This window comes from Mustelus asterias, chromosome 25 (genome assembly GCF_964213995.1).
Source record: "Mustelus asterias chromosome 25, sMusAst1.hap1.1, whole genome shotgun sequence".
In the NCBI taxonomy this organism is placed as follows: Eukaryota; Metazoa; Chordata; class Chondrichthyes; order Carcharhiniformes; family Triakidae; genus Mustelus; species Mustelus asterias.
Genome location: NC_135825.1, coordinates 11680625 through 11701998, shown reverse-complemented (window position 1 = coordinate 11701998; position 21374 = coordinate 11680625). Strand labels below are relative to the sequence as shown.

At 46.2% G+C, this 21374-nt stretch overlaps 1 protein-coding gene across 1 annotated transcript in view; it reads right to left on the bottom strand.

The window, feature by feature from the left end:
- Positions 1 to 20452, bottom strand: part of LOC144511799 (uncharacterized) — an 81920-nt gene extending 61468 nt beyond the window's left edge. The window contains exons 1-4 of the mRNA XM_078242134.1: positions 18911 to 20452; positions 5571 to 5770; positions 4938 to 5061; positions 2946 to 3114 (exon numbers count right to left, since the gene is read on the bottom strand). Of these exons, the coding sequence (XP_078098260.1) occupies positions 2946 to 3114; positions 4938 to 5061; positions 5571 to 5770; positions 18911 to 19959 (1542 nt within the window). The 5' untranslated portion in view covers positions 19960 to 20452. The remainder of the gene's footprint in view (positions 1 to 2945; positions 3115 to 4937; positions 5062 to 5570; positions 5771 to 18910) is intronic.
- Between the last annotated feature and the right edge of the window lie 922 nt (positions 20453 to 21374).

The window sequence follows — 21374 nt, the reverse complement described above, 5'->3', positions numbered from 1 at the left end:
CCATGAAGACACAGATTCCTATTCCCACTGGGAATTGTGTTCTAATGGTATCTACAAACCCACAAAGCACAACCGACTGGATTTGAGTCCAAGATCCAAGGTTCCCAGAAAGTGACCAGAATATATTCCAGACACAAGCTATGGAACTGGATCATGTAGCGTGAGGGAAACCATGCCGAACATGAAGTTTTTTGTGTGTATTTTGAAGAAAATCTCAATAGTTAATGATGTTGACTTAAGCTAACCAAATAAGGCAGGAATTCAGACGGGTGAAACTTGCTCAGCATGTGTTGAGTCCTGTCTAAACGAGAACTGCCCGATTAACAATAACAACTTGCATTTCAGATTTTAAAAAACATCCGAACATTTTTCACTGAGGCGTAATCAAGTTTTGAACGTGGGCCAAAGGGGATATCAGGTGGCTGGAAAGAGATGAGCTTTGAGCAATGTTTTGCAACAGGGCAAAGAAGTGGAAGGGTTTAAGGATGGATTTCCCTCCAGTGGGGCCCAGATGGCTGAAGATACAACCAGTGGTGGGGTGAAAGATAGTATGTGGGGATGCAAAAGGGAGACTCTTTTCCCTTTTTAGGTGGTTATCTCTGCTTTGAAGTTCTTTGACGTGTGAATATCATAGCATAACTACAGTGCAGAAGGAGGCCATTCGGCCCATTGAGTCTGCACCAACTCTCCGACAGAGCATTTTACCCAGGTCCTATCCCCATAACCCCCTGCATTTACCATGATTAATCCACATAAATTACACACCTTGGGACACTAGGCGGCAATTTACCTTGGCCAATCCACTTAACCTACACATTATGGGTGGCACAATGGTTAGCACTGCTGCCTCACAGCGCCAGAGACTGGGTTCAATTCTGGCCCCGGGTCACCGTCTGTGTGGAGTTTGCATGTCCGCCTTGTGTCTGCGTGGATTTCCTCCGGGTGCTCCAGTTTCTTCCCACAGTCTAAAGATTAGGTTGATTGGCCAAGCTAAATTGCCCTTTAGTGTCAGGGGGACTAATAAGGTAAATACATGGGTTTACGGGGATAGGGCCTGGATGGGATTGTGGTCAGTTCAGGCTCAGTGGGCTGAATGGCCTCCTTCTGTACATATAGGGATTCTATGATTTTTGGAGTGTGGGAGGAAACCAGAGCACCCAGAGGAAACCCACACAGACACAGGGAGAATGCGCAAATTCCACACAGGCAGTGACCCAAGGCTGGAATTGCAGCTGGGTCCCTGGCATTGTGAGGCAGCAGTGCTAACTAACCACCGTGCCGCCTGTAAACAGCTCTTACAAAGCGTAGGAACCTCTGCCTCTTTAACTATGGTGCTCTTGCCCTCGCCTTCTGCAGTGCCACTATTGCTGCCTCGCTGGCAGCAGCAGACTACCTTCGTGTGACGAGAGACCTCTCCAACTCAAAACAATAAGCCTCAACCCAGCTGGGGTTGGGACCAGGTGGAAGCCCATGCATCAGCTGTCTGCCAGTCGGGAGGAGTAAGCGCAAGAGTAATATGCAGCCTTGTGTCCCTCCAGTCTTTTTCTGTCACTCCTTCACTTCGAGTTTGGATCAGTTTTCTCCTCTCCTTCAGTATCTGTATGTTCTTTTTGTGGTGATCCGAATTAGAGATGGCACCATGAAAACAAGCAAGTCTTTGCTTAGCATCCTCCCCTGATGACACACCTGGTTTGCAAACCATCGCCCTTTACCTGAGAACATTCTAATTGTGACTTCCGTACCCTATAATCGACGTGCGATTTGAACACTCAGAGGCCTGGAAACAACTCAAAAGAAATAAACAGCTTTTAATGCAGCTGATCACATTGAAAATAGTTTTCTGGCTGTTCAGGTTGGCGGGATTCTCCAGTCCCGCTGCAGTGAATAGAGATCTGGCTGAGCACCAAATTCTCCATCCTGGCTTGCGGCAGGGTGGGGTGCGAGTGGCCGGAAAATCCAGCCATGCTCTCCAGAACCATGAAAAAGCCAAGTTTATTTCCCAATGTTTCCCGCAGTATAAACACTGACCTAATAATTCGGGGATCTGGAAATGATTCTAAAAATTTACTTCTTGTGGAAACATAGAAACCATAGCAGGAGGAGGCCATTTGGCCCTTCGAGCCTGCTCCACCATTCATTTTGATCATGGCTGATCATCTAATTTAATATCCTGATTTCCCCCCCCTTCCTCCCACATCCCTTTAGCCCCTAGAGCACTATCTAATTTCATCTTGAAATCAGACAATGTTTTGACCTCAACTACATTCTGTGGTAGTGAATTCCACACATTCACCACTTTCTGGGTGAAGAAATTTCTCCTCACCTCAGTTCTAAAAGGTTTACCCCTTACCCTCAAACTGTGACCCCTAGTTCTGGACTCCCCCATCATCGCGATCATTCTTTCTGAATCTACCCCAAGAGCTATATCTAATTTCTTCTTGAAATCAGACAACGTTTTGGCCTCAGCTACATTCTGTGATAGTGAATTCCACACCTTCACCACCCATTTGTGTAGGAGTGCAAGATGACAAAGTAAGCACATTTCATTAACCAGCAGAGCATTGTTCAATCCAATTATTTTCCCACATCTGGTGGCGCACTAAAACAGACTTTCATCTGTTTCCACAGCTAGTAATTCCTGGGACAGCCTATCACCAGGGGCTTGTAGCTTGAGGGGCTCCACATCAAGCGTGGCTGACCAGGAGTCTCTCCCACTCTTGGTGCCATGGGCATGTATGGAAGAATTTGCAGGTTGAAACACTCAGTGAGCATTATGAACGCATCTTCCTTGGCCATCATGCCCTGGGGTGGACTTGAATCCGGAGCTTCTGGCTCAGAGGTGGGGACACTACCCACTGCGCCACAAAATGTCCGCAGTGCCTTATACAAGGCTGTAATTTTTGGAGTTTCACCCTTTGGTAGACCTTCGTGATTATCATTCATACCTTCTCTGTCTCAATCTGGAGCTCTGTCACTTGCTTCTCCTTGTTCTTTAGCTGTTCTGTAAGTTCTTGTTCTCTTTCCACCCACGTGGGGAAGACCGTGGAACCACTCTCCTTGGTATCACAGCTGCAGTTGTGAGACAGAAGTCTTTGTAATGCGCAAGTATGAAACCTATTGGATATGACAAGAATTTAAAATATGTCCCAAATAAAAAGGCACCAATCGTGCCCCCCTTGCCCAAAATCTGTTAAAGCACAAGTACCCCCCACTCAGCTTGGTAATGAGAGTGCAGTTAATATAATGCGAGTGATTGTTGTGGATATTGAATAAAAAACTAGAAACTATGTGAAGTGTTAGGTGGACTCATTGGTTTTAAGGAAAGAACTTGTTTCTTTATAGGTTCTTTCACAAGCCCAGGATGTCTGAAAGTGCTTTACAGTCAACTACTCTTTAAGAGTGTTGACATTGTTGAGATGTGAAAGGTGGGAGCCAAATTCACATAGCCAGATCCCAGAGACAGCAATGAGATAAATGACCAGATAATTTAGCTTTGCTGATGTTAGTGGAGGCATGAATGTTGGTCAGGTGAAGTTCCATGTCCTTCTTTGAAAGAGTGCCACGGGGAACTTTTACATCTACCTGGAGGGGTGGGGGGGGGGGGGGGCGCAAACTGCTGACAGCCATTGGTTGTAGGTTTGTCAAATATGGAAGGTGCTGAATAAGGCAACTTTGCTTCCAGAAAGCCTACATCTATAATTTTCTGGTAAATCACAGGTATTTACTTTCTGTGGTAAGATTAATTTTTGAGACTTATTGCAGTTGCGGTGTTAGGGTGGGAGATAGAAGGTGGTGCCTGGGGAGGTAATTAGCTTGATGTAATCTGATAATCTGTTTGTGAAGCAATGTCGTAACTCAGCTGAAACCGCAAACCAGAGTTTAAGGCAAAGTGAGATGCTGTTCAAATCCGTGAGGAAGAGCAGCAGAAGAGCTTTGGAGATTTGATTTATTGTCACATGTATTAGTATACAGTGAAAAGTGTTGTTTCTTGTGCGCGATACAGACAAAGCATACCGTTCATAGGGAAGGAAAGGAGAGAGTGCAGAATGTGTCACAGTCATAGCTAGGGTGTAGAGAAAGATCAACTTAGTGCGAGGTAGGTCCATTCAAAAGTCTGATGGCAGCAGGGAAGAAGCTGTTCTCGAGTTGGTCGGTAGGTACCACAGAGGGAAGCTAAAGGTGTACTTACCCTACAAATGTAGAGTTAATATGCAGTGATCCCACTCAGCACCAATGCTGCAGAGAAATGCCTTGTGTGTACACAGGAATCCTTTATTCCTGCCCACAAGATCAACCCAATATGCACTAGGGTGTCCTCCGTTGTCACATCTACTTAGGGAAGTTATTCTGGTCTAAGTATTACTGAAACTCGGGCTAACATCAGATGACATGGGATGAGAATCTCCTAGGAATCATGGAATCCCTACGGTACAGAAGGTGGCCATTCAACCCTGCACTGACAATGATCCCACCCAGGCCCTATCCCCGTAACTCCATGTATTTACCCTAACTAGTCCCCCTGACACGAAGGGATAATTTAGCATGGCCAATCCACCTAACCTGCACATATTTGCAGTGTGGGAGGAAAGCGGAGCACCCAGAGGAAACCCACTCAGACATAGAGAGAACATGCAAACTCCACACAAACAGTCAGCCGAGGCCGGAATTGAACCAAGGTCCCTGGCACTGTGAGGCAGCAGTGCTAACCACTGTGCCACCATGCTGCCCACAAATGCCACTCCCAAATGACACATTCCCCGATACTCACAGTTGAGTTGAGCCTCAACATGTGTACTACACAAATGTTCGTGTTGGTGAATGCAAGGACTCGAGACCTGTAGGCTCTGACTGTTCTCGTGGGTGGAAAATCATGGAACGCAAGCGACAGAGAATGGTTGTCATGATCAGAGAGTTTGCCTTTAGTACATCATACTCACCCTTCCCCATTGCAGCTATCCCTGTTCAGTTCTGTCATCAGACATTGTCGAGTCTGTGTAGACCTCTCTTCCTCCTCATCAGAAGCAGCTCGGCCCTCAACTGCTCTCAGCAAACGCATCTCATCTGTGGGAAAACAGGTTAGAGCAAGCTCTCTCTAAAGACTTGATCACAGTAAAGTTTCAGCAAGTACTGGGATAAATGCAATAACGATTCACGGCAAAATTAGTTGAAACAGCGTTCGATGACGGCAGTAACCGTGTTTGCTGCACTGGATGCTTGTATAGGGGCTTATCAACGATCATGTGCACCCAAGTTTAGCTCAATTGGCTGGACTGCAAAGCGATGCCAACAGCATGGATTCAATTCCCCTTCCAGCTGAGGTTATTCATGAAGGCTCCACCTTCTCAGCCTTGCCCCTCGCCTGAGGTGTGGTGATCTTCAGGTTAAATCATCACCAGTCAGCTTTCCCCCCCCCCGAAAGGAGAGAGCAGCCTATGGTCATCTGGGACTATGGCGACTTTACCTTTACGTGCATCCAGGGTCTATCAAAAGGCAAGAGGTTGGGAGTTTAGATTGGTATCTTTTCAACAATTTTACCTAACGCAGGATTTCTTCCGCCAAAATTGAATTACCTTCATTCTGGGAAGGATCTCCAATCCTCCAGCTGCAATATTCCCCGCTATCGGAGACCGAATCTGCTTTCCCTGATGGCGGACTCCGTGTTTGTTGGCAGGACGGGGTCCAGTTACTCTGACTAGAGCGGCAATATTTCTGGAAGTGCGGGGAATGGTTCGGCAGAGCCTGGGTCTCTTTTCCTGGACTTGCTCGTGATCTTGATTAAAAACAAGTTACGGCATTTGTCAGTCTTGGCGGATTAATATTGAAGGGTGGATGAAGGAGTGAGGGGAGATGTTGCTTAACATCAGATTCTAACATCACATCATCTCTGCCAATGTTGAAGCTGGTTACATAAAAAACAAACCTGTTGGACTTTAACCTGGTGTTGTGAGACTTCTTACTGTACATAAAACCAAACTGCGGCAATTTTATTTCCATTTTCTCAGGGCCATACTGACAAGACCACATTTATTTTTCTTTTCTTTTTATTCATTCATGAAATGCGGGCGTCGCTGGCTGGGCCAGCATTTATTGACCATCCCTGAGGGCATTTAAGAGTCAACCACATTGCTGTGGGTCTGGAGTCACATGTAGGCCAGACCAGGTAAGGATGGCAGATTTCCTTCCCTAAAGGACATTAGCGAACCAGATGGGTTTTTACAACAATGGTTTCGTGGTCATCATTAGACTTTTAATTCTAGATTTCTATTGAATTGAAATGTTAATCTCGAGAAAGCGAGAGGGCATGGGATCCAAGGGGCTGTTGCCTTGTGGATCCAGAACTGGCTTGCCTGCAGAAGGCAGAGAGTGGTTGTAGATGGGTCTTTTTCTGAATGGAGGTCGGTCACCAGTGGAGTGCCCCAGGGATCTGTTCTGGGACCCTTGCGGTTTGTCATTTTCATAAATGACCTGGATGAGGAAGTGGAGGGATGGGTTGGTAAGTTTGCCGACGACACAAAGGTTGGTGGTGTTGTGGATAGGTTGGAGGGATGTCAGAAGCTGCAGCGTGACATAGATAGGATGCAAGACTGGGCGGAGAAGTGGCAGATGGACTTCAACCCAGATAAATATGTGTAGTGGTCCATTTTGGCAGGTCAAATGGGATGAAGGAGTATAATTTCAATGGTAAGACTCTTAGCAGTGTAGAGGATCAGAAGGGACCTGGGGTCCGGGTCCATAGGACTCTTAAATCGGTCTCGCAGGTAGAGAAGGTGGTTAAGAAGGTGTATGGTGTGCTGGCCTTCATCAATTGAGGGACTGAGTTTAGGAGTTGGGAGATAATGATGCAGCTTTATAAGACCCTCGTCAGACCCCACTTGGAGTACTGTGCTCAGTTCTGGTCGCCTCATTACAGGAGGGATGTGGAAATGATTGAAAGGGTGCAGAGAAGATTTACAAGGATGTTGCCTGGATTGGTTGGTACGCCTTATGAGGATAGGCTGAGGGAGCTTGGTCTTTTCTCCTTGAAGAGACGAAGGATGAGAGGTGACCTGATAGAGGTGTACAAGATGTTGAGAGGTATAGATCGGGTGGATTCTCGGAGGCTTTTTCCCAGGGCTGAAATGGCTGCTACGAGAGGACACAGGTTTAAGGTGCTGGGGAGTAGGTACAGAGGAGATGTCAGGGGTAAGTTTTTCACTCAGAGTGGTGGGTGAGTGGAATCGGCTGCCGTCAGTGGTGGTGGAGGCAAACTCGATAGGGTATTTTAAGAGACTTCTGGATGACTTAATAAGATTGAGGGTTATAGGTAAGCCTATATATAAGCCTAGGTAGGTAGGGACATGACCGGTGCAACTTGTGTGCTGAAGGGCCTGTTTGTGCTGTATTTTTTCTATGTTCTACCATGCTGGGATTCAAACCCTGGATTCCCAGAGCATTGCCCCGAGTCTCTGGATTACTAGTCCAGAGACAATACAATTGTGCCACTACCTACTCTTTATTGGTTAATCATGCCTGTCCTGAGATGGTGATGATGAGCTGTCTTCTTGAACTCCTGCATTCTTAGCTTTAAAAAAAAATGCTATGAGTGGACTACTGTGAAGAAATATTACATTTTCCAATATTATCCACAATATCGCTGTGGTGTACTGTGAACCAGGCTTGTATGTATGGATATGAGTGTGATGAACTTTATGAAACTGAAGACAGTAGACTGCAAGTTTTAGCACATCAGAAAGGGTGTGAAAACAAGTAGTTTGACATGGAGATGTACATAGTTACGATAGAGTAACTGTGGGCAGCATGAATAGAAACTTACATTCGTAAGATAAGGGAAGTGACTTGAAGTTAACTATTCGATTTCAAAGAACAAAAGAAAAGTACAGCACAGGACCAGGTCCTTCAGCCCTCCAAGCCTGTGCCGATCACGATGCCCTCACTAAACTTAAAAAAAAACCTTCTGCCCTTACTCGGTCCATATCCCTCTATTCATGTACCCATCCAGATGCCTCTTAAACGTTGCTAATGTGCCTGCTTCTACCACCTCCTCTGGCAGCGCGTTCCAGGCACCCACCACTCTCTGTGTGAAAAACACCCCCTTTAAACTTTCCCCCTCTCACTTCGGACAAAATGAACAGCTGACATAGATCGTAAATGGATGAAGCAAAGCATTAAGTTTACTAAAGTAGTAGCCATAACATAACATGAAAGACCTGTAAATTCAGAGAAAAGGGACTTCTGAAGGAACATAAAACAACAGAGGGGCAATTTAGCATGGCCAATCAAACTAACCTGCACATCTTTGGACTGTGGGGAAAAATTGGAGCACCCGAAGGAGAATGTTCAAACTTCACACAGTCACCCAAAGCCGGAATTGAACCCGGGTCCCTGGTGCTTTAAGGCAGCAATGCTAACCACTGTGCCACCGTGCTGCCCAATATAATGAAGATAATGTAAAGATAGCACTCAAAGAGCTAAGTTTTTTTGGTTTTGTTTTATTTCCTTATTATTTTAAGCACCTGGCTTATTTGAAAGAGGTTTTATGGCAATAAAGATACAGGTGGGATTTTCCACTCCCCCTACAGCGTGTGTCATGGACGGTGGCCCTCCATTGGCCGGTAGCTGGGTTTTCAGATCCTTCTGCTGTCAACAGGTTTCCCGGGAAACCTGCGGTGGGGGTTCACTGTCAGCAGGACTGGAAGATCCCGCCGGCAAAAATGGCCAGAAACTTCTGGCCACACTCATCGTACTTCCTTGTTAAAGGGTGCTTATACTCCCCACCTACAAGATTTGCAATGAGAAAGCTTCTCCTGTTACACATCACAAAGCATTGAATGGCCAAAAAAAGGAGGCTGAACTGGAGTTCCACACTCAACAGATTCAGCCTTTGAAAAGTAATCAGTTGGACATGGAAGAAAGAGCGAGAGGGACAACCTGGTGCAGATTCGGCACGGAGGCTTTTTTTTCCCACTGCAGCCAGCTCACGAGTTATTAAACGTTTTGAATTCAATGGTTAGATTTGAACTCGAAGGCCGGTATTTTACGACCTCACTTGGGCGAGCCTTGCAAAATCTCGCCCAAGGCCAACAGAGGTTCTGCGAGCCTCTCCCACCCTGATTCCAGGGTGAGCGAGGTGGTAAAATTCTTGCCTAAGGTGTGAAAGACCACTTCTGGACCATTACTTTTTTATATGCTGGTCCCTGTTAGATCCATGAACCACTGTATGATTGCTTTGTCTTTCTTTCACCACAGCTCCCATTTGCAACACCAATGGATTCTACAGAAGGGATCCCCATTATGTGAGTGAACCAGAAAAAAGGAACGTCAAGAAGGCCAGACTGGATCAGGGATATTCTGTGCCCATCTGGCGGTACACATCTGTATCTCGGAGCAGTGGCGCACATTCCATAGAAGATTAGTACATGCAGACACTCCAATTCATAGTTTGTAACTTAACACTAAGACATCAATGAGATGTGTTAAATGTCATCCTGACACTTCTCTGGAAGCGCTCCAGTCATGGTACATGTCACGCTCACTACATCTCAGAACATGCTCAATTCATCAGTCATATTAGCAGACACTGTCTCAGCCAACTAGCACCAACCCAGGGTTGCGAGGGAAATGGTCTTTCCAGACACCGAGTTGGCACAATCCGAAATCTACCATGCGTGACAAGGAAATCTGAAGCAAAGGATCTCCGGTGACATATACTCTGACCTGCTTCCACCTCTTCCCAGACTGGGCTGGCCATCACTTGCCTTCAGACCCACACCCGCATATAGGCTGGGATTTGGCAGGCAGAGAGATCTGGGCGTACGTGTCCACTGATCACCGAAAGTGGCAGCAGGCGGATAAGGTAGTCAAGAAGACATATAAAAATTGGCAGGTCATGCTGCAGCTGTACAGAACCTTAGTTCGGCCTCATTTAAAATATTGTGTACAATTCTGGTCACCGACTACCAGAAGGATGTAGATGCTTTGGAGAGGGTACAGAAGAGGTTTACCAGGATGTTGCCTGGTCTGGAGGGTATTAGCTATGAGGAGGGGTTGGATAAACTTGTTTGTTCTCAGTGGAATGACAGAGGTTAAGGGGTGACCTGATAGAGGTTTACAAGATTATGAGCGGCATGGACAGAGTGGATAGTCAGATGCTCTTTCCTCGGGTAGAAAAGTAAAGTACTAGGGGGCATAGGTTTAAGTGAGTGGGGAAATGTTTAGAGGAGATGTGTGAGGCAAGTTTTATTTTTACACAGAGGGTGATGAATGTCTGGAATGCGCTGCCTGCGGAGGTGGTGGAAGCAGGTACGATAGCGACATTTAAAGAGTATCTAGACGATTACATGAATAGGATGGGAATGGAAGGATACGGACACTAAGTACCTATGGTTTAGTTTAGACATCATGATTGGCGCAGGCTTGGAGGGCCGAAGGGCCTGTTCTGTACTGTTCATTATTCTTTCTGGCCGGTCACACCGGCGGGACATTTTGGTACCACTGCAGTGAATGGAGATTTGGCTGAGTGCCAAATTAGCACTGGCAAAGCGTGAACCCAGTAAGAAGTTTAACAACACCAGGTTAAAGTCCAACAGGTTTATTTGGTAGCAAAAGCCACACAAGCTTTCGAGGCTCTGAGCCCCTTCTTCAGGTGAGTGGGAATTCTGTTCACAAACAGAACTTATAAAGACACAGACTCAATTTACATGAATAATGGTTGGAATGCGAATACTTACAACTAATCCAGTCTTTAAGAAACAAAACAATGGGAGTGGAGAGAGCATCAAGACAGGCTAAAAAGATGTGTATTGTCTCCAGACAAGACAGCCAGTGAAACTCTGCAGGTCCACGCAACTGTGGGAGTTACAAATAGTGTGACATAAACCCAATATCCCGGTTGAGGCCGTCCTTGTGTGTGCGGAACTTGGCTATCAGTTTCTGCTCAGCGACTCTGCGCTGTCGTGTGTCGCGAAGGCCGCCTTGGAGCGTGAACCACCAGAAAATCCCATCCATAATGTTTCTTTCCCCTCCAATTTTGCCAGTTCCTTTCCACCCTCTCTTCTCTCAGCATCAGGAAAGTCTACCCCAGTTTGAGAGGCCTCTTATTTTCCCCCTCCTATTTTGAAACATCCTTTCAATTATCCCGATCCTTTTTTAACGGCTGCATCCACTACAATGTTCTGCTCCCTGCGGCTGTGAAGAATGATGCACCTGAACTGACCCAGGAAAGCTGCAAATTCTTTGCACTTTACCAGTACGCTCTTAATCATTATGGACCAGTGCGCACACATCAGGCGACTTATGTTCTGTTTGCAATATAGTAAGATAGCTTAGGATGAAGAAGGCTCTTCATTCCATTGGACTCATCCTCTCAAATACAAAACTGGTCTTCCTACTATAGTATCCAGCTATTTTTTAAATAAATCCAGTATCCCAATCTTAACCATTCTCCCAGAAACTTGTTCCAGCTGTTGACCACATTCTGCATTGAGAATCTTGACGTGTGGCGTTCGCACTTTCTCCCCGTGTCTGCGTGGGTTTCCTCCGGTTTCCTCCCATAGTCCAAAGATGTGCAGATTAGGTGGATTGGCTATGCTAAGTTGCTCCTAGTGTCAGAGGGATTAGCAGGGTAAATGTGTAGGGTTACGGGAATAGGGCTTGGGTGGGATTGTGGTCAGTACAGACTCAATGGGCCGAATGGCCTCCTTCTGTAGTGTACTGATTCTATAATTCTATGTGTACCAGACAGAACAGTGTAATAATATTCCTTTCTCCAAGTGAGACTCTTTCCACTTACAAAATAACGCACACGTGGACAAAGATGTCAGTAAACAGTAAGTGTGAGGAAAAACACAGCGATAACTTTGATTTCTGCTGCTGTTTTCTCTCGTCTTCACTCCCTGTGGGGACACAGGAGGACACTTCATTTTGGACTCGACTGCTCATCCCCGTGAAGGGAGCAGTATATTTACTCTGTTCTCCATTGTGTACCTCAGCTGTCAGGTTACGCTGACATGAGCAGATAATCTATGCCCCCTAATAGAGTGTTACAAGTTGCTGTGGTTTCAACTCTTAAATAGACAGCAGTTTAGAAGACAGCTGATGGCAGCAAAACACTCAGCAAGTCCAGGCCACTTCACTCACATTACAAAATGCATGAGCTCACTGTGGGCACAGTAATTGTTCATGGGGTTATGAAGAAAAAGTGTGACCGTTTTATCAGCTGCCTTGTCCAAGGATGGATCACAATGCAGGTTGATTGCTAATTAGCCCCTTTCTGTCAGGAACAGACTCTCTGCACCAACCTGCTACATCATTTTGGTTTCATTCTACTCAACTTTACACTTCACTTTCTTTCATTCAATCAGTTCCATTCTGTTACACTCTTCACCGTGAAGCATTATCCTGTAACCCGACATCACGCACAACGCTTATTTGATCAGTACCGCCTTGCCATCTGTGAGGCCTCGCTGTGTGCAATTTAACTGCTGTTTTTCCAACATTATTTCAATGGCTACAGTGTTTAATTGGGCCTGAAGTGATTTGGGAGGTTGTAAAAGGAGCTACACAAATTCAGGTTTCTTCCATTTCACTTCACTCCACTGGATGGGAACCCCTCCTCTCCATTCCGTGCCACAGGAGTGAATTCTTCTGTGGGGGGTTTCCCTTATCTGGCCTCTGTAACTCTAGAAGAGCCTGGACGGAGAACTATAGCAGTGACGGGGCAACCTAGGCGAGTGAGTGGGCAGCACACGTGGCCCGCCTTCATCCCAGCAGGCCGCAAGATTGAAATCAGGCAACTTCACTACCCATGACTTCGTGAATAATATTAAATACATTGAAAAATGTCAAATATTTCATAATGAGTTGTAGAAAATGTTTAATCATGCATAAATTAATTGAATCATCAGCTCCTCATAGTAAAAACGAAAGAAATATTAACACTTTGGACGCAGTGGGAGCGCACGGCTCTCACAGTCAATGTTGTGAGCCATCAGCACGCACCTCACTTCACTTGCCCTTGCTTTACGTGCGGATCACTTCAGTCATTCCGGGAGGAAAAAAAACTACGTGGAGGGGAGTCAGTGGAATGTGGCAACCCTGCACTTGGGCAAGGGTCAACAAAATGGCTGATGGGCCGCGCTCAGAAGGGTTGCAGGTGGCCCCTGGGGTCGCAGGTTGCTCACCGCTGAATTGTAAGCGTTTGTACAGTCACTTGGGTCAGTGTTCCCAGCGATCGACAGAATCACTGGTTGTGTGGCAGCGAGCAAATCCTGAAGACCACAGGGCACTCTGGAAGCAATAGATCGTGCTTTGCTGCGCTCTGTATCTCCAGGGCTGTAACCTGGGCTTTTAGGGAGATGGAGGCATCAATCATTGCTGACTGGCAGCTCCTCGTGGGTCCTGCTGCAAATGCCACTTTCTTCATTGGAGCTCCCATGTTATTGCCTGAAAAGACTCAGGCCACACCTGTCAGCTGCCGTATGCCCCAAAAAACCGATCTCAGCTCAATCTCTTCATAGAATCATAGAAAGCCTACAGTGCAGAAAGAGGCCAGTCGGCCCACCGAGTCTGACTAACAACACTCCCACCCAGGGCCGATCCTCGTAACCCTAAGTATTTACCCTGCTGATCCCCCCGACATTAAGGAGCAATTTAGCATGGTCAATCCACCTAACCCACATCTTTGGATTGTGGGAGGAAACCGGAGCACCCGGGAGAAACCCACGCAGACACAGGGAGAATGTGCAAACTTCACCCGAGGCCAGAATTGAACCCAAGTCCCTGTGGTTTATGAGGCATCAGTGCTAACCAATGCGTCATCGTGCTGCCCAGTTGAAATAATGTTCGTCAAACATCTTGCTCTTTGGGAGACACCTTGGCGGAATTTTTCCGTGCCACCCGCCATGGGAATCACAGCGGGAGGAACAGGACCATGGAACAGATCCATTGACCTCAGGTGGGATTTTCCGGTCTTGGGATGAGTGCAGCTGGAAAACCCACCCCTGTTGTTATAAAGATAATTATTCCTTTATTGATTCGTGATTGGATTTATTATTGTCACACGTATTAGTATACGGTGAAAAATATTGTTTCTTGCTATAGTTCTTCGTCCAGGCATACTGTTCATCAAGAAGGAAATGAGAGAGTGCAGAATGTAGTGCTACAGTCATAGCTAGGGTGTGGAGAAAGATCAACTTAGTGCGAGGTAGGTCCATTCAAAAATCTGACGACAGCAGGGAAGAAGCTGTTCTTGAGTCGATTAGTACGTGACCTCAGACTTTTGTATCTTCTTACCGACGGAAGAAGGTGGAAGAGAGAATGTCCGGGGTGCATAAGGTGAACTGAGGAGTGATCTTTTTGCTGGAACTAGTAGCATTAATTAGCATGGTTTGGGTGCAATTGCAGTCAGATGGAGCTGGAACATTTATGTGAGAGCAGACTTATTACCTTTGAAATTATTTTGTTCAAATATTACCAACAAACACTAAGCGCATTCAAGTCCAATTTGATTGTCCATTATTTTTGAGAGAGTTGTTGGCCAATTTTGCACAAAACCACATTATATATTACTCCTGTAATCCCCTTTCCCTGTTATGTTTTAGAATGTGACAGGTCTTGTGTGGGCAATAAAATTTCAAGGTATTTTCTTATTCCCTTCCAACCTTTAAAATGAACGAGAAGTGTACATAGTGAAAGTATTTTAAGGGCACTATTGGGTTAATAAGAAAACATGCCTTGAGAGCTAGGAAGGATCAAATGCTTCTTGATCCTGAACTTGACATAAATAGCATGGCTCTTAACACAGTAAAAACATTCAAGCAAAGACTGCTTCGTACATACAGCTTGTACAAGTTGCAACACCAGGTTGTCCTCAATACATTTTTAAGTACATTGAGTTGCATTGTTCAAATACTAGAAAGAAATTTCAGAACTATTCTACATTTTTATGGTGTAATATTTGTCAATGTCTGGTCTTGCCAACATTTAGATCCAAGAGACTGAGGCTCCAAACTGCATTAGTTCTGATAAGGATACTAGATGCACTGTATACACAGCTGTCTCAGAAATCTGTGTTTCAATGTGTGCCAGGTTGGGGGTGGCGGTGGAGGGGAGAGGAGAGGAGGGGGTGGGGTGGTCCTTTGTATTTGGATCAGTGCTCGAGAGAAGTCAGTCTGTCAAACGAACTTTCCATCGAGGATCACACATAAATGAAGCTATTAAAAGGGCAAGTCACTGCGTTGGAGGTCTAAGTTCACAAAAAGACCGTAAAGACTTGGCGGTGATTAGTTCAGATGGTAGCAATGGTACCCCATCAGTCCTGGCAAAAATGACTTCACAAGGAATATAAACAGATTAGATTCATAGTAACTGATTGTGATTATTAATTTAAACAGGCAATGGGGGTGCACACAGACTTTAAAAACATTACTTTCTGTTAGGCAGAGTAACGACACAGCTGGTGTTCAGAATGATGGCATAGTTGGCATTTCATTTGGCACTGTGCCATATTCCATTGAATGAGGGGATTGTATCTGCAACTTCCCACATGGATTAAGATTTCTTCTGGTCAAAAACAGAGCAGCTGGACTTAAGCATCCACTCCCAGCACCACTGGTGTACTCTGGCTACGACGTCTAAACGATGAACTTCAGTAACACTTCCCAAACATGCAACCTTCACCATCAAAATGGACAAAGGCAGCAGGCACAAGGTAACGCCATCAGTGGCATGGTAGCACAGTGGTTAGCACTGCTGCTTCACAGCTCCAGGGACCTGGGTTCGATTCCCGGCTTGGGTCACTGTCTGTGTGGAGTTTGCACATTCTCCTCGTGTCTGCGTGGGTTTCCTCCGGGTGCTCCGGTTTCCTCCCACAGTCCAAAGGATGTGCGGGTTAGGTTGATTGGGCATGCTAAAAATTGCCCCTTAGAGTCCTGAGGTGCGGAGGTTAGAGGGATTAGCGGGTAAATATGTAGGGATATGAGGGTAGGGCCTGGGTGGGATTGTGGTCAGTGCAGACTCGATGGGCCAAATGGCCTCTTTCTGCACTGTAGGTTTCTATGATTCTATGAACTTCCACGTTTCATGCCAGGCCGACTTCAACATATAGCAGTAGCGGAGTAAAATTCTGGGAATTCACTATTTAACAGCACTAGGGAAGTATACAGTACAGTATATTCAACAGAGTATATTCCCTGCAGTAGATACATTATATTCACCAGAGTGGATACAGCAACCATATTCTCCACTGTGGATACAGCACAGCACAGCATAGCGTATTCCCCATAGCAGATACGGCGCAGCACAGTCCCCGCTGCGGATACAGTGCAGCACATTCCCCACTGTGGATACAGCGCAGTATATTCACCACTGTGGATACAGCGCAGTATATTCACCACTGTGGATACAGCGCAGTATATCACCTCAGTGGATACAGTGCAGTATATTACTTCAGTGGATACAACATAGCATATTTCCCACTGTGGATACACTGCAGTATACCATCTCAGTGGATACACTGCAGTATATCATCTCAGTGGATATAGTGCAGTATATTACTTCAGTGGATACAACGCAGCATATTTTCCACTGTGGATACAGTGCAGTATATTCACTAAGACACTTCCTACTGCTAATTTCTTTTAGTGAAATCAGAAACTCATGACATTTCAGAATACTTCCACAAGTTCAAAAGAAGTGGGAAAAATAAGAAATCTTCCCTCTCGTGTCTGGAATTACTTAACAGCAAGATGGGATCCCTCCTCTTGTCCTGGTGTTATCTGTCATTACACTTGGGGCAGATGGGCCCGGATGGAAATGATTCAAACTAAATATATGTCTTAAATTTTTACTGCCAAAAAAAAGCCTTTCATCACAAGTGTCTGGGCTGGATTTCAAGTAGATTAAAATCAATGTTCTACTCATATTTATCATAGTCTATCATTATTTATCTCCTCCTAAATATAAGTATCCATGACACCCTTAGAAAACTGGACCAGCAAAAGGTTCATGGATGGAGATGATTCAACTCGCCATTCATCAATTGTGACATGGGCGGCACGGTGGCACAGTGGTTAGCACTGCTGCCTCACAGCGCCAAGGACCCAGGTTCAATTCCCGGCTTGGGTCACTGTCAAGTTTGCACGTTCTCCCCGTGTCTGCATGGGTTTCCTTTGAGTACTCCGGTTTCCTCCCACAGTCCAAAGATGTGTGGGTTAGGTGGATTGGCCATGCTAAGTTGCCCCTTAGTGTCAGGGAGACTATCTACAGTAAATACATGGGGTTATGCGGATGGGGCCTGGGTGGGATTGTGGTCAGTGCAGATTCGGTGGGCTGAATGGCCTCCTTCTGCACTATGGGATTCTATGACATGCTTCTTAACATATAATAAATGATTTAAACGAATGATCTAATGGGAGAGATGGTGGTGTAATGATAATGTCACTGGACTAATACTCCAGTGATCCAGGCTAACAGTCTGGGGCAATTTAAAATTCAATTAATTAATTTGGAATTGAAAACTAGTCTCAGTGAGAGTGACCCTGAAGTTATCATCGACTGTTGTAAAATCCCATCTCTCTCACTAAAGATGTTTTAGTCCTGTCTGGTTCAGTCCAAAGATGTGCAGGTTAGGTGGATTGGCCATGATAAATTGCCCCTTAGTGTCCCAAGGTGTGTAGATTAGATGGATTAGCCATGGTAAAAATGTGGGATTACAGGGATAGGGCAGGGGAGAGGGCCTGAGACCTCCTTCTGCACTCCCCTGATGAAGGAGCAGTGCTCCAAAAGGTCGTGTTTCCAAATAAACCTGTTGGACTTTAACCTGGTGTTTGTGAGACTTCTTTCTATAGGAACAAAGGAACAGGAATAGGCCATTCAGCCTATCTAGCTCATTCTGGCATTTAATACAATCATGGCTGATTGGACACTTCAATGCAGGCTCTTGAACCCCAATGTCCTTTAGTTCAAAGTTTATTTATTAGTGTCACATGTAGGCTTACATTAACACCGCAACAAAATTACTGTGAAAATTCCCTAGGGATTTAGGGAAAGAAATCAGCCATCCTTACCCAGCCTGGCTTACGTGTGACTCCAAACTCACAGCAATGTGAGAATGGACAAACCTGCTTTGTTTTCACTTTCACTTTCAAGGGCAATCTGATAGAAGTTTACAAAGTTATGAGAGGCATGGATAGAATGGATAGTTGGAGTCTTTTTCCCAGGGGACATAGGTCTAAGGTAAAAGGGGGAAGTTTAAAGGAGATGAGAGAGAAAAGTTTTTTTTGACACAGAGGGTGGTAAGTGCCTGGAATGCGCTGCCAGAGGTGGTGGTAGAAGCAGATACAATAGCAATGTTTTAGAGGCAACTTGGCACAAACATGAATAGGCAGGGAATAGAGGGATAGGGACCGCGTAGAGGCAAACATTCTTTATCATAGAATCCCTACAGTACAGAAGGAGGTCATTTCACCCATCAAGCCTGCACCCATAACAATCTCACCCAGGCCATATCCCCATGGACCAATGTATTTACACTGCTAATCCCCCAACACAAAAGGGGCAATTTAGCATGGCCAATCCACCTAACCCGCACATCTTTGGGGTGTGGGAGGAAACCGGAGCACCCGGAGAGAACCCACACAGACACGGGGAGAACGTGCAAACTCCACACAGTCAGTGACCCAAGGCTGGAATTGAACCTGGGCCCCTGGTGCTGTGAGGCAGCAGTGCTAACCACTGTGCCACCTATGCCATCTGCAGTTTAAACAGGTGTCATGTCTTGGCGCAGGCTTGGTGGGCTGGAGGGCCGGTTCCTGTGCTGTACCATTCTTTGACTCTTTGAGATGGCCAAGGGCTATTAGATCGGACAACAACCTTTGGGTTATGTGAAATAATTAAAGGCAAACATGTCACTGACCTGTATCGCTCCAGCTCCTGTTCCAGCTCTTGTACTCTGCTTTGTAATTCAGGAACCTGCTTAGCTCTGCTTTCCAGCTCCTTCACTTTCTCTAAGCCACCCAGGAGGGTTGCAGTGGCCCGCTCTGCCCTCTCCCTGATCTGGGCATTGCCAGCTTTGAGGGCAGAGAGAGATTGCTCCCAATGCCCCAGCAAACCGTGAGCTTCTCTCAACTCCTCCTCCAGCTCCTGGTTAAATCGCATGGCCTCGTCAATCTGACCGTCTCTGGAGGACCTGACCAGCTCCAGCTCCCGCAGCAAACTCCTCAGCCCCCTGCCCCTCTGGCCGCCCGCCGGGTTTTCCGTTCCCGCCGCTCTTCTCCGCTCCTTCTGGCCGCCCGGAAAACCGTGCGCCTTCAGCAGCCCCACCTGCAGTGCCAGGCAGCGGGCATCGCTGCTCTGGAGGGCACCGCGGAGATCCTCCACCAGCTCCCGCAGGCTGGCATTCTCCAGCTCCAGCGGGCTGGGCAGCGGGTTCTCCGCCGCGCCGGGGAGCGGCGGCGGCGCCGGCTCGCCGCGCCGGAGGACGGGCGGCTTTTCCGCCCAGCCCCGGGACAGGTCGAAAGAGACGCATTTCTTCCTCCTCCTCCTGCGAGGGCACCTCAGGCGGATCTGCCGCTCGATATGCTCGGTCTCTCGGGCCACCGGCAGACGGGCGGCGGCGCCCTCCTCGCCGCGCCGCTGGAAGGGCTCGCAGAGGCGGGCGTGGAACTGTCTGAAGGTCAGTACCTCGGGCAGCCGGCTGAATGGCTGCTGGCCATCCCCTTCCTCGCCCTCCGGTAGAGCCAGCACCGAGCACAGCAGCCGAAAGTCCTCCCCGGACACCAGCCCCTCCCCCTCGCAGTCCAGGTGATGGAAAATCTCCTGCAGATACTGGTCCACCCCGGTGGCCAACACCACAATCTCATTGTCCACTGGAGAACTCTCACAGCCCGAGTGAAGGGACAAGGCACTGACCAGCCAGGAACTCCTCCGGACAGGGCGAGTCGGCAACTCACAGCAGCCCAGCATGCTGAGAGACTGGAAAACAATCTTCCAGTTTAAATCAAAAAGCAACTTCCTACTTTTCAAACTCTCAAAATACTTCTCAAAGTTCGGGAAAAGATTTTCCAGTTTAAATTAAGATGCAAATTCTTACTGTTCAAACTCTCAAAATACTTCCCAAAGTCCAGGAAAAGATCTTCCAGTTTAAATTAAGATGCAAATTCTTACTGTTCAAACTCTCAAAATACTTCTCAAAGTTCGGGAAAAGATTTTCCAGTTTAAATTAAGATGCAAATTCTTACTGTTCAAACTCTCAAAATACTTCTCAAAGTCCAGGAAAAGATCTTCCAATTTAAATAAAAGTCTTTCTGTTCAAACTGTCAAAACTTCTCAAATCCGGGAAAAGTTTAAATTAAAATGCAAATTCCCACTTTTCAAACTTTCCAAAAGCTTCCCAAAGTCCAGGAAAAGACCTTCCAGTTTAACTCAAATTCCCACTTTGCAAACGTTCAAAAAACTTCTCAAATCCGGGAAAAGATCTTCCAGTTTAAATTAAGATGCAAATTCTTACTGTTCAAACTCTCAAAAAAACTTCGCAAAGTCCAGGAAAAGATCTTCTAGTTTAAATCGAGATGCAAATTCTCACTGTTCAAACTCTCAAAAGTTTTCTCAGAATAAAGCTGAATTGTCTAAAATATTGTCACAAACGAATCGATCAAGGGCACCAATTAAAATGTAATAAAACCTCAAAAGGTCACCTTTTTTTCTGCTCAAAGTAATCCTCTAATTGGCAATTTAAAAAAATAATAACGTAAAGTGTAAAGACGCTTGTCCTGGCAGTTGCAGTCTCCCTAAACGCTGCTGCATTCCACTCCGGGTGGAAATGTTCACTGGAAGTTTTTTAATTAAAGCCCAATTTCCCTGCGATTCGCCTCTGCTGGCAGCGCCGATGCTGGGTTGAAGGGTGGGGACGAGGTGGAGATGGGAGGCGTCGCCCAGGTGGGTGGGGGGGAGATCCTAACGCTGGAAACTGTGTATAAAGCTCCCTGGCATTGAACCAACGTGCGGTGGTACTGCTGACTTGGAGTCAGTGCAGGGGAAAAACAAAACTCTTCAATCGGCAGCTCAGCTAAATTTCCAATCCCCCCCCCTCCTCCCTCCCACCTGCCACCAATTACTCCACAAATAAACTGGAATGGCTTTGGAATATTTATTAGCATGTGCACACAAGGACATTAATTTATAACTACAATTTTTCTGACCTTTAACCCCCCCCCCCAATAAAACCACAGATAAATATATCTACTGATTGTGAGAAAGACCCACACTTGTATAGCACATTTCATAGCCAGTGGATATCTCAAATAACTTTTCAGTTAATGGAGAACATGCCCCTGTCTACATCAATGGGGATATGAAGTAGAAATGGTTGAGAGCTTCAA